This window comes from Chelonoidis abingdonii, chromosome 1, assembly GCF_003597395.2.
Source record: "Chelonoidis abingdonii isolate Lonesome George chromosome 1, CheloAbing_2.0, whole genome shotgun sequence".
Taxonomy (NCBI): domain Eukaryota; kingdom Metazoa; phylum Chordata; order Testudines; family Testudinidae; genus Chelonoidis; species Chelonoidis abingdonii.
In genome coordinates this window covers 74,067,351-74,081,349 of record NC_133769.1, presented here as the reverse complement: position 1 = coordinate 74,081,349, position 13,999 = coordinate 74,067,351, and the positions used below count along the sequence as shown (strand labels likewise).

General features: G+C 40.0%; 1 protein-coding gene across 7 annotated transcripts in view; it reads left to right on the top strand.

Annotated features, from left to right (window-relative positions):
• Positions 1-13,999, top strand: part of NAP1L1 (nucleosome assembly protein 1 like 1) — a 58,634-nt gene that overhangs the window by 29,309 nt on the left and 15,326 nt on the right. For all 7 annotated transcript variants that reach the window (XM_032783727.1, XM_075066642.1, XM_075066636.1 and 4 more), the window contains 3 exons: positions 2,864-2,900; positions 3,910-3,998; positions 6,967-7,069. In XM_032783727.1, coding sequence (XP_032639618.1) covers positions 2,884-2,900; positions 3,910-3,998; positions 6,967-7,069 — 209 coding nt within the window. In that variant the 5' untranslated portion in view covers positions 2,864-2,883. The remainder of the gene's footprint in view (positions 1-2,863; positions 2,901-3,909; positions 3,999-6,966; positions 7,070-13,999) is intronic.

The following is a 13,999-nucleotide window of genomic DNA, read 5'->3' as shown; positions in this document are numbered from 1 at the left end:
ATTACCGTAAATAATCTATACAGAAGCCCCTGGAACTCCATAAGATCGGGGCCCTAATCCATGAACTATTGAAACTCATTTACAAATCTTTTTTCTTAACCATTACATGAATATATTGTCTCCATACTACAGAATTTATAATCCCTGTTCCATGAGGAGATATCCAGGGCTTTGGAGCTGTGTTGCAGCTCTGCTCCAGCTCCAGGCAAAAACCTGCAGCTCCACTGTTCCGGAGCTGCTCTGTGCTCCAGCTCTGGGCTCTGCTCCAAAGCCCTGGAGATATCTTTGAGCTATAATGTATCTTAATTAAAATGATCTTTAGATTCTCTCCCCCCCCACCCTCAAATTGCATTTTATCAAAAAATCCGATTTAAATGAAAAACTGATTTATTTTTTTAAAAATCATTGATTTTTATCCACCCTGCTGAAAATTAAAAAGGAATTGTATAGAGAGTGAAAACATGGTCTAATCACTAATGCTACATTAACTATGTTGGTGAGGATGGTATAGGCCAGCTATACCGTGCAGCCAATTAGCCAGATCTTAGACCTTATCCGGTATCTATCATCCGGGGGTTAGAAGGGAAAGATAATGTACCTTTCTATCCAGTGATGCGAATAAATAAAGAAGAGAGAAGAATAAAGTAAACAGATGACCACTTTTATTTAAAACAGAAACAGTGAGATGTGGTTTGACTATTTGGATTTGAAATCCAGACAGACACCTTGGCAATAAACAAGTAAACCTAAAACAAAAATATCCCAGATACTGCACCATTTCTAGATGTTAATAGGCAGTAGATAGTGTGACACTGTTGTCGCAGTCGACTGATGGACCCTGAGTCTCAGCTGCTTCTTAGGGGGAGATCAATAGGCTCTGCTGATGCAGAAGAGAGGCCTGGCTCTGCGATCACCCGAGGGTGAGCAATCAACAGGACCTCTGAACTTTTCTCTGAAAATGATGTGAAGTTCAGAGATGGGTAAGCATACTCGCAGTTCTTAATGCTGGTCTTCTGGTCCACGTAGCTGTGCAAATACAATGGTACTGTGGCTGCCTCCAGGATGGACAGCAACTAGGCAGCGGGTGCTCAGAGTTTATATAGGCGCAAGCACAGCAAAGTTCTGAGGTAAAACTGGCAGCTCCCCTGCTGGAACCTGTTTCAATCAGTTCTATGCTGACAGTTGGCTGCGTTTCCCACCAGAGTTTCAAAAGGGCACAAAAACTTCAAAAAGAAGCTAAACAAAGATAGTCAAGCTGTTTGGCAGGCAAGGTTCTTTGAATTTTAGACTCCATATCTGATACATGGTTAAATACCTTAACCAGATGTAAAGGCATACAGTATAACTCATTCTAAAGCACAAGACAATTTATAATCTCTCTTTCATATAAAAAACATTCTTACAAGGTGTACAAAAGAATAACACAAGCATGTAGGGACAAAATTAGAAAGGCCAAGGTACAAGGTAGGTTACACCTAGCAAGGGACATAAAAGGCAATAAGAAGAGATTCTTTACATTAGGAGAAAGAGAGAGCATGTTTGGTATTTTTGTTTTTTGGGTAAAGTAAGGCATTTGATGGTCCCCATGACATTTTCAAAAGCAAGCTAGGGAAATCTGGTCTTGATGAAATTACTGTAAGGTGGGTGCACAGCTGGTTGAAAGACCAGACTCTGAGAGTAGTTAGTAATGGTTTACCGTCAAACTAGGAGGTTATATCTGCAGGGATCCTGGAGGATCTGGTGGAATTTAATAAAAATATTGATGACTTGAAGTGGAGAGTATGCATATAAAATTTGCCGATCACACCAAGCTAGGAAGGGTTGCAGCAAGCAAGCACTTTGGAGGAGAGGATTAGAATTCAAAATGAGCATGACAAATTGCTGGATTGGTCTGAATTTAGCAAGATGAAATTCAGTAAAGACAAGTGCAAAGTACTCGCTTAAATGAAAAATCAAATGCACGCTATAAAATGCGGAATAGCTGACTAGGTGGTAGTACAGCTGAAAAGGACCAAGGGTCAGAGTGAATCACAAATTGAATGTGATACAGCTGCAAAAAAGACTCTCATTCTAAGGTGTATTAACAAGAGTGTCATATGTAAGACATGGGGGGGTAATGGTCCTGTTCTCGGCACTGGTGAGACCTTAACTGGAGTACTGTGTCCAGTTATGGGTGCCACATTTTGGGAAAGAGATGGAGATACTAGAGAGAGTCCAGATGAGAGCAACATAAATTATGGAAAGTTTAGACAACCTGACACATGGAAGAGAGGCTGCTTTTTATTTAAAAAAAAAAACAAAACAAAAACATGGCTAGTCTTGAGAAAACAAGATTGAAGGGAGACCTAATCGTAGTCTTCAAATATGTAGAGTTGTTACAGAGAGGATGGTGATCAGTTGTTCTCCATGTCCACTAAAAGTATGTCAAGAAGCGATGGGTTTAATCTGCAACAAGGGAGATCTAGGTTAATATTAGGTAAAACTGTCTAAAAAGGTAATTAAAGACTGAGAGAGACTTCCAAGGGAGGCAGTGAAATCCCCATCACTGGAAGTTAAGAACAGGTTGGACAAACACCTGTCAAGGGTGATCTAGGCTTAGTTGGTCCTGTAATAGCGCAGGTAGCTGGAGTTGGTAACTTGGAAGTCCTTGCCAGCCCTATATTTCTGTGATTCTGTGCAGTGTGCACTCCTAACAAATGGGTACTTCTGTGACCTCAGCATAGTAACTATTTTGTAAACTACTGATAAGCTTTGAAAACTATGATAGTATGTCTTATGCAGTTCTTAAACTTCATTTTTAATGTACATATTTGGTGTACGTAATTTCTGTATATAAAATCTAACACTTTTTTTTTTTCCTAAGGCTTTCTGAGGTCTGAGAACATGGCAGACATTGACAAGTAAGTATACTCTTTTGGACATTTACTTGACTAAAAATGTGCGTGAATTGATTGATCCTATATTTTAAACTGCTGTGATTTTCTAAAACTTTTTTTCTCTCTAAGGTGTATATATTAGGTTGGTGTAAAATGAGCAAATATGTAAATGGATTCATGTTTTGTTTTATTACATGCTCATTTGGGACTGTAACTGCAGTAGCTTTTTGCTTAATAGCTAACAATAGTAAACTAACAATGTTCTAGTTAACTACAAAATATAATTCAACTAATGTACTAAATTACTAAAACTAGCAGCCTTGCCTGTTCCACTGTCATGTTAAACATTACTTTTCTTTCTCCTATCTTTTTGTCAGTAGTGCTAAGCCATAATGTAGGACTCTTTGTCAGTCTGCTTCCTCCAAACATATTGTCTGTTACTAAACATACTTCAAAAGTGATATTGTAGTTTTAAAGTGTTGCAAAATCTTACTTTAAACGGGATACGGGTGAAACTTATGTCTTGTGTTTAAAACAGTTTCTGTGATTTAATAGTGCTGTAGAGTTAGCCTTGTTTTGCAGAGGGAGAAATGTTGGGGCCAGAGGTAGAGTTTAAATGATTTAACCGAGTTCACAGAGGGCATTTCTCCCCAGGATAGGATTGAGACTCTGATTCTCAATTCCTAGTCTTGTATGTAAACCACTAACTTATTTGCTTATTAGGATAGTAAGAGTGAAATTGTTGGTGTGGAAAGTTTCCAATTTGAATTTTACTATTTTGGTCAAATTTGCTGGTGGAAAGAAGTTGTAAATGTGTGTTTTTTGTTTTTTGGTTTTTTTTTTGTTCTTTTTAAAAAAAAAAACAGTACCCAACAGCAAAACAGAATACATCAGCTTAGTTGTTACACTGGGAACTAATACAATATCTGTAACTTCAGCTTTTTCAGGACAAGTTGTATTAGTAAACAAGTCCTTTAGTTTAAAAGAAAAAAACAAAACAAACTTCAACTCTTGAATTGAATGTTTCTACTAGCAAAGAACAGGCTGAACTTGATCAACAGGATATGGAAGATGTTGAAGAAGTGGAAGAAGAAGAAACTGGCGAGGATGCCAACAGTAAAGGTAACACTATAATGTACTTAAATCAAAAGAAATTCTAAAGGGATTTCCTCCCTCAATTTAAACTGAATGCAAATGATAAAACATGATTTTTTTTTAATGCTTTTTAAATTCTGAAACCAGAAAGGTATTACTCAAAGGGATTTTAAGTGATCATTCACTTCATGCTTGTCCACTCTCATTCTTTTTTTAATCACGAACAGCAGCAGTTCACAAAACATTACCCATGTGAACCAGAGTCATTGACCAGTCAGTTTTTCTGTCAGTACTCTCAAATGAACTTTACTGCTCGCTTGTCTTAATTTCACAGACAAACATTCAACTTCAAAACGATTCAGTCATGATTAGTAGAAATCCACATATACCTAAAATTGGTCCAAACTCCCCCCCCCCCCCACACACACACTTATATCTCCTTAGTAGTATATTTTCCATGACACACAATCCAGGTGGAAAAAGTTGATCCTGCTCGTGTAATGTAGTTCGGTTTGCAGGGTGAAAATGGAATTTGAAAAGAGCAAAGAGGTAAAAATATAAACAAATGCCAAGAAATACTTTTAGTGTATTAGCAGTATGAAGGCTGCAGTAGAATTGCTGAATTGGTTAAGATAACAGATTAAAGTAACTGGTTGATAAATAGCAACAAGTTCCGATAATCTGATGGTATAACACCTAAAGAGTTCCCAAAGAACTTGAGTGAAATGGTTGTATGCTTTTGTTAGTAATTAAACTAAGTTAAAATCAGCATTTATAGCTGAAGACTGGGGTAGCATATGTTACCTACTTGTAAAAAGGCACTAAGGGAAGTTCAGTACTAGGCAAACTTGGCTGAAATAAATAAAAATAGTTCTAAAATACCCATATCACAGGGACTGACCAGCAGAATTTAATAGAATAAAATTATGCGTTTCTAATCCTTTTGGCCTTTAGCATGTAAACAAAGTAGTGAGTGTAAAAAAGACTCCTTTGACATAATTTATTTGGAATTTCAAGAGCCTATTTAAAGTTCTTCACTGAATACTATTAAGGAAACCTGGTAGTCTTGGATGAGAGTTGGAAGTTTTTTCTCAGGGATTAAAAACTTTTAAGAGTAGGAATAAATGGTCACTTTTTTGACATGGTAAAAGATTGACAGTTGAGTGCCCTAAAATGCTGTACTAGAACTAGTGCTTAATATATTAATGTGATAAAATTTCAGATGTTTCAGTTGCATATGTTTTAAGTGTAGAGAAAATGGAAGAACTAGAAAGAGCTAAGAGAGCTGTCTGAACAGTTCAATGACAACTTATTTGCCATTGAAAAATGCAGGGTAATCCGCTTTGGAGAAGTAACTTGAACTACTTCATGTTTCTGGCATCTAAATTGCAATCACTCAAAGACACTGGACTGCTGTTGTACACAGCTCTCTGAAAACCTCTGTTCAGTGTGTAAATGCGATCAAAACAGCGAACAATTTTAGAATTAAGTATTGGACAGAAAATAATATGCAGTTTTATGCAAAGACGATACGACCTCCATCTGAAGTAGTGTTCACTTCTGGGAAAGATAAAAAAGGTCAAGACTTTGTTTAATTTAGCACACAAAAATAGGAGAGGTTTAGATGTATGTGTATGTATATGTATACACACACATCTTAACCTCTGAAGATCCAAGAACAAAGGTGTTCAGTGAAAGGTAACTTTTTTAAAAAAGCTGATAAAAGGGAAGCTCTTATGCATTTTGGAATAATAAACATGTGGAATTCATTGCCACAGGATATTGAGGCCAAGAGCTTGGTACAAGTTAAAAGATGAATATTAATATGGATAATGAGAACAGTTACAATTACATTAGAGAAGACACATTTTATAGGATATAAACTTCCCTGATTCAAGGTATGACGGAGGTTAGGAAGCAGCTTCTCCACTGGCAAAGTTACTTTAATTTTTTTAAATGATGGGATTTCTTGCACCTACCTCTGAAGAATCTGGTACTGACCAGTCATAGATGATTATACATAAATATATGGGATTAGAGGGATCGCTGGTCTGATCTGGTATGGCAGTTTGTTCCTGCGCATTAAATGTTTCTGCTTAATAAGTCACTTATGCCTTAATTTCACTAGTATTTTTTGGTGAAATCTTGTATAAGTTAGAGACTTGTAGGGCAGTTACTCAATCCAATTCGAGTTTTGACAGTTGTACAGAAATTCTTGGTTTTGGAAGAATATTGACTTATTGCACAGTCCCTATCTGGGCCCAAAGTAAAAAGTACAGATCTCAGTATCTTGCAATTCTTTATACCTATCTCATAGAACTGGAAGGGACCCTGAAAGGTCATCGAGTCCAGCTCCTTCACTAGCAGGACCAAGTACTGATTTTGCTCCAGTTCCCTAAGTGGCCCCCTCAAGGATTGAACTCACAACCCTGGGTTTAGCAGGCCAGTGCTCACCACTCAGCTATCCCTCCCCCAATAATATATGGAGATATACCTATCAATATGGAGTTATACCTACCCGTCTTTGCATCATTTCATTTGAAATGTTTAAAAAAAAAGCACTTTTGTTCAAGACATAATTTTTGGTGACCTGTTGTAAACCTTTGTTTTCAGCAAGAACTTCTATTCTAATGACTGGGTCAACTTTTCATAAAATAAGAATCTCAGAGCTTTATCTGTCTTTTTATTTATTTATTTATTTTTTTAGAATGGTCAAGTTTTAGATTTTCCAAATACTCAGCTGTCTTTCAGAATGATCAGAATAAGATGGATCTTCACTAACATTTTTAATAGGTTATTTAAGGCGCAATGTCAGTGGGAAAATAGAAGTGTGAAATGCTCCTATTCGTGTTGCATTTCCTTTTGAAAAGGTTCAGATATCAAGGATTGTCAACCTGGCATCTTTCCCTAGTACTAAAATAAGTTTATTTCCAGGTTGTCTACAAGATTAGCATAATGCATTTGCAAAACCTCTCCTGTTCTTGGTTTTACTTAGCTCGGCAGCTGACTGTGCAGATGATGCAAAATCCTCAGATTCTTGCAGCCCTTCAGGAAAGACTTGATGGTCTGGTAGGAACATCTACAGGATATATAGAAAGGTACAGCTTGTTCTCATTCAGTAGTTAAGTATCTGTTTTTATAATCTTGTTCTCTTTGGAAGTGTTCACACCACTCGGTCTCTTCGCTTTCAGACAAATAGTATTAATACATCCTCAGCTACCTGCTGGGACCAAATATATCTGAGAACCTAACCTTTCAAAGAGAGCAGGAACTGAGTTCTTCTTTTTTATTTTTTTTAAATTTGAGGAAGGGAAGATGAAGCTTGGTAAAGAGCTTAAAGTAGGGCTCACATGTTAAAGTGACTTGCAGAGGTACATTTAAGTTTTACTTAAGTTGAAGTTTAACTGTTTGAGGTTGCTTTCATAGTCTGTAATATTTATTACTGAAAGAATTAGAGCTATTTTTTTTTTTTTAAGGCGTGGATCCGTTTCTGTAATATGGGTGCTGAGTTATTTGTTTCCTGATATCCTTGTTACAGTATGGTCATAAAAACTTGTAGAATGATTAAATAGCATAAAACTTCAGTAATGCAGCATTAAGATTGCCCAGTTGATAGCTCATGCACTTGCAGAATGCAGAGTTCAGCAAAATTCAAATGTCAGAAAGCCAGAAAATGGAGTTAAGGTAAATGCTTGCACATCCTTAACTCTGTCACCTGGAACTGGCAGTAGCCCCTGGGAATTATCTGCATGGACTAAGCTGCATTCACTGAGTGTAGCTGTATTGAATGGTGAAGGAATAAGTTGGAGCAGCTTAGGAGAGCTGTAGTTGTGATAAGAAGAGAACTGGGTCTGTGTCTCTTCTCCTCCCCTTCCCTTCCCCCCCAACATATGTAAGCAAAAGAGAGATACACATGTACCTTGAGGTTCTACTCTGCATCACTTTAATACAGAATTTGGTAGGTTGTGTGAGTAGCAGGGCTCTAGGGTTTTCTTTCCATGGGTGCTCTCATGAGATGGGATATGAGAGAAGCTGGTGGATATAATGATGGGTCTGAGGAAGTACAGGTTTGGGTGGTATATGCAAGTGTCAGTTGGTTGTGGAAGGGTATGAAGTGCTTGTTTAAAGCGTGGCATTCTGTCTGTGGAGTAGTCTGTGTTTGTGTTCGAGTGTCGGGCAAGGGCAAGTAGCACCTATTCATTACCTGCACTCTGCCTTGTCACTGTGTGTGTTATGGGCATTATGGGGCACTGCTACAGTCATGTCAGTAGGTGTTCCCTTCCCTCCCACCCACCTACCCCCAACCCATTGTGGGAGTGTTTCTGATATGGGCAGGGTTAAAGTTGCATTGTTGTTTACCTTAACTTTGTTTGTTGTTTTTCAGTAGAGTTTCTCTGAACTTCTTCTAGAAGGGCATGAGCTATCACCAGGCAACCTGAACTCTGGGTTAATTATGGGGTTTTTGCTATTCAATATCCAATTTTTTATTTTTTAATTTTTTTAAACAAAGAAATATTTCAAAAGGCCTAGCTTTATATAGTGCTTTTCCTCAGTATCTCCATTTTTACAGATAGGAAACAAAGGCACAGAGGTGAAATGACTTGCCCCCAGTCACCGAGTAGGCCAGTGACAAAGCTAGAAGTAGTCCTAGTCAGTATTTTCACTAGGCCAAATGGTTATGATGTGGTTTGCTCAGTGTTTGTCCACCCTCCAGTATATCTTGTGGGATAATAGTAGTGCACTGAAATGTTTGCAATATGTAGTTGCGAACAGGGCCAGTGTGGGAAATCTCATCCATGGTCTGTGTCCCAAAACCTTAACAGTCTTATTACTTGGTTGTTATAGTAACGTAGGGCAAGTCTACAGTTATTATGCTGCAGCAGCATACAGTTGATGTAGCTTTAATTAAGATGCTCCAAATACTCCTGAGGGCAATCTGCGCTAAAATATTAACTTCTGCACACAGTATTTTAAAATTCTGCAAGTTTTTTATTTGTCAATAAATAAATGCAGTGGCTTCAGCACAGCAGTGAGGAGCACAGGCCACTGGCTGCATGAAGGTGGGAGATCATCCTGCAGCCCTCCCACCCCTTGGACATTTAATTCAATGGTGCAGCTGCACCTGATCCTGACACAGCACAAGATCTGGGCCTGCCTCAGAAATACCCTGGGACCCCACCCATCTGCACCAGGTGTGGGGCAGGCAGGATCCAAGTGTGGAGGGGTGCTGTGTGGTGGGGGGGCGGGGGGGGAGAAGGGAATCCAGGTGTTATCTGAGAGGATTCTGTGTGGGACAGTCTGGATGCAGGCAGCTCAGTTGGGCTGTCTAGGTGTGGGGGGATCTGGATACACAGAGGCTTGTTGGAGTTCCAGGTGCAGAGGCAGTGAGAATCTGTAGGGGCTTCCAGGTGACTGTGTTTAGGGCTCAGCAGAAGGGTCTGGGTGTGGGGGGGCTCAAGAGGGGGGTCTGGGTGGTGGGGGAAGGTCTGGATACAGCTAGTTGGGGGTCAGTGGTATGGGGGTCTGGATGTGAGGGCTTAGTGCTGGGGGGGGCCATTAAGATGGGGTTTGAATAAAGGGAGCTCAGTGCGAGGACTCTGCATGCAGGGGTGGGGATCCAGAGACAGGAGTTGAAGTTCAGTGGGGTGGGGTTTGGGTATGGAGGGCTGCGTGAGGCTTAGCAGGGGTGTCTGGGTATGGGACATTTAGATACACAGAGGCTGGGTGGATGGGGGAGCAGCTCCCCATACAGTGACCCCTCCCCCTACAGCTGAGGACTGAATGGGGTAGGAAGAAGGGGAGGATGCTGAGCTTCCTGCAGCTAGGGGGAGGTCTGACATAGCCCCAGCCACTCCTTGCAGGGGAAGAGTAAGTCCTGTCCTCTCCTGCCTCCAGCCCTGATGAGACTAGCAGCTGATCTTGTCTCAGGGATAGAGCCACTGGCTGCGATGTCCCCAGCTCTGTGGTGATTTACCTCTCTGCCGGCTGCTTTAGGTGCCTGAAATGATGTAACTGCGCTAGGGAGTGGTGCGTGACTGCTTTTGCAGCTTCCCTTTGCTTCCCTGCAGAAAAATGACTGAGAGGGAAGTAATCTGTGAAGGACATGAATTATGCGCACATGCAGTGTGATGTAGAATTTGCCCAGAAGTATAAACTGACGAGAGTGCATGCTCTCCTGTCTGTGTAGTTAGCTACCACCTCTCGGGGAGGTGGTTTTTATCGGTGGGAGAAGTTCTTCCCATAACGTAGAGCTGTCTACGCGGGGGCTTTTGATAGTATAATTACGTTGCTGTGGGGTTTGAATTTTTCTCATCCCTGAGCGGCATAGTTACGCTAATATAGGTCTGTTGTGTAGACCAGAGTGTTGAGCGAAGACTGGTATGTCTGTATTCTCCAGCTCCCCCTCTCCTTCCCATCCCAAACCCTGACTGACAGATATTAGCAGTATGCCTCCCAAACCTTTCCAAATGTCTGCCTGAGGTGAGACACAAGCTGCCACTGGTTGGTGGGTCTTGTTTAAAGGACTGTTTATCCCCTTGTGCTTTCCAGCTGGTATGAAACTTAAGGCTAAAAATCCTGTTAACTCCTATGTCCATGTATGCTCCTTATAATCTATCAGGAATGAGAATAAGCAGGTGAGGCTTGCAACAAGCCTAATGGGAGAAGCAAAGTCTTTTTCAAATAATGTTTTAATTTGATTTCCTCCAAAGGGCTGATGCATTCCGTGGACCACCCCAAATGACTATTTTTTGTAAACAGGCTACAAATTAGCCTTTTGTTTAAGAGCTTCCCGGAAATGGGAATACTTTGTCCACGGGGAACTTCAAAAATCCCCTCTATTCAAAACAGGGAAAAACAAATTTGAAAGTTTCTGTAAAGAACAAGAATTTCAAAATTCTGTTGTGAAAAATTGGGAACATTGTTTCAACCTTTTCAGAATGTTTTGAGGCTATAGGCAACTCAGGCTGCCTCAGAGATGGGGCTCCCAGAAGCCCAATATAGAAGTCCAGGCTGCTGAGGAGCTGAGTAGGCAAGCAAGCTGGCAGGAAACCAAGCAAGCTTCCATTGCAAGTTCTGTTGAAATTCAGCTGAAATCAATACATTCCTGTGGAATGTTTAGGTTTTGACAAATTGGCATTTTCAGATGGAAAAGCATTCTATTTGGCCAAGTCTAGTCCAAGTTGCTCCTCTGTCCATGTTTATACTAATTCCAATGAAGCTTGGCTCCACAAGCTGATTTAAAGTCTTTCTGTAGGTCAGACAAACCTGAGGAGATTTGCCCTGCTTCTCCTCTGACCATACATTCATAACATACTCTTGCATTCAGAGGACCAAGTGCTAACTGGGTGTCATCTTGTATCTGTTTGTTCCTTCAGCTTTGATTCTTTTGGACCTGTTGCCTCTCTTTGGAGCTATTGCATAATTCTTTTATAAAACTGCTTATAGGTGACACTTCCTGTGTGAAAGGACAAGGCATGTAAAGATAATAGATATATAAATCTCAGCTGAAGTTTGCAATTAATTGGCACTAACAGTTCTGCATTTTACTTTTATATTCAATATGATTTATACTAAGGAACCCAGATGCTCCTGTAAAAGGGGTTAACCTGCGTTAAATTAGTCTGGCTTGAATTTGCATTAGGTGTCCAATATTAGCCTGACAGCCTCTGATGCAGAGAAACAGATGTATGTATCTGTTTCTTGATGCTTATATGTACAGTTGCTAGGACCTGTCCAGTGTCCTTAGACTCTTGCAAAATGTTACTCTGGTCAGTGACATCAAATGAGTGCTTATCATATGCTGTCTCAAAAGAAGTGTTTCTAACATTTTTCTATTAACATCTTAACACAACTAACCTTTTGGTTTTTTTACTGTACCATTTCTTCAAATTGAAATTGCAGTGGAGTATTAATGATAAATTTGACCTTAAATTTTTCAACATCTCTTTTAGAGCATATGAAAGGAATATAACTGAATATAAATGTCATATTGGGTGGCTAAGAACTTTTTTCTGAACCTTCATGAGTAAGTTTTGTTTGGTATTGCATATTGCAGACCTCTGCTTCAGCAAAAGCTTGCTGCCGAATTATTGGTGACACATGGGAAACTCACTTGTTTGATGTTAATAGATATTAGTAGTCAGGGTGGTACATTCTTGTCAAACCTGAGAATGATGGTGAGAAAATGTGGCAATTTTGCATTTTAAAACTAAGCTAGTGTTGCAATAGTCTCGGAAACTGTAAGTAATACAATCTGAGTAGAGCAGTGCTAGATACTTAAGTTGTCAAACTACTTAATTTAGTCACATCCAGTGCTTAAGAGAGCCTTCAGTTGTCTCTCCCTTCTTAAAGCTGAAGGTGAGAAGAAGAATAAAAGCTGTCTGATTATTGTCTGTTCTGATCAATATGACCCACTTCTTTAATAAAGTAGGCAAATGCTAATGCACTCAATCTTTTCTAGTTCCTAAAATAACTTTAGCTACACACTCCTTTTGGGTAGGCAGTCTTCCAAATTTTCTCTTCGTGAAAGTGCATAAAATATTTTTAAAATATCCAATCATGAAATCACTATTTTGTCACTGATAGGATGACAATGGAAGGGTTTTAACTTTTTGCTTTGTCCTGTAATTAATACTCTCTTTTCCCCAGGGTTCTCAACCTTTCTCACTGAGGCCCTGCTCAACATGCTATAAAATGCCAGGGCCCAGCAGGGGTTGTGTGGCGGGGGAAGCTCCAGACCAGGGAAGTCCTTAGGCATAGATGTAGTTTTACTTCTATTTGGAGGGACAAGAGCTGTCAGGGCTCGAGTCTGGACCCTGCTGTGCGGAGCTCAACCCCTGACTCACTCGGGAGGCCACCCAGCCTCTCTGGGCTGTTGGGGGGTGCAACCAAAAATATAACTCAAAGGGGGAACTCAGATCAAAAAGTGTTTGAAAACTGCTCAGGGTGCAGGGATGGGGTAGCAGGATCTGTGTGCAGGCACGGGGGTAGCTCAGGGTGCTACCCAGTTTGGATAGCCATACACTGAATAAATGGCAAAATATAATTTTGTGCTCTTAGACATATAAATATTACTGTGTATAATTCTTACAAATTGAGCACCATCCTTGAGAATATACCCCATCGTTCTCCGATTCAAGTAATGTACATTTTTTTCATAAAGTTTGCATAAAATACTTGAGTTCAGATCCTCGGTTGTGGCATGGGCACTTTGTGCTCCACTGCCATTGGGACATAGGCATGAAGCTAGTGTAAGTGGCCCCAGGAAGATTACTGCAGCATAATAGGATCCTGTGGTATATAGGCTCTGATACCCTGTATTCTTATGTCAGTTTAGAGGGGCAAAGCTGGGACTACCATACATTCTGCTGATCAGCCCCTGGGCAGCCAACTGCGGCTAGCCAGTGTAATTTAGAGAGCTTGTTGTAGCCTAATGCTGGGTGACTGGGCCAGTGTACCTCCAGTCCAGGACGGAGAAACTTGGAGGCCAGCTTTGCAACCCATCTCACTCACAAACTGGACTTTATCCACCTCAGCTATAGCCAGGCCTTAATGTTTTAATGTTACATCGTCATTGGAGCCCAGATGTAAGGAGAGCACCCAGTTGATTACACATAAAGCGAAGAGCTCAAGGGGTTGCAACCACTTAGTGTATCTTATAATCAGTGTCACTTCAACACTTTTTTCCAACATGTTTACTTAATACATTGGTCTGTCTAGGGAAAGTCTTTTTAATTCATGGGAATATTATATAATCTGAAATGTTGCACCAGCCTCTTGGCTCTCAACTGCCTAATATATAGATGTAAATCCTGACATTACTTGATTTTCTCTAATGAAATAGAAAAAAAGTTGCTTGTCATCTTTGCAGGGATTAAAAAACACTATCCTGACAATCATTTACTTTAAATTACTATAAATTCAGTTAATGCTCTACTATTTAGAGAGCAGCCTAACATTATTGCTTAGGATCTTTAAGCAAACCTTATGTAATAAAAACTTTTTTCATTTGTCTCGGTTCTTTGGAA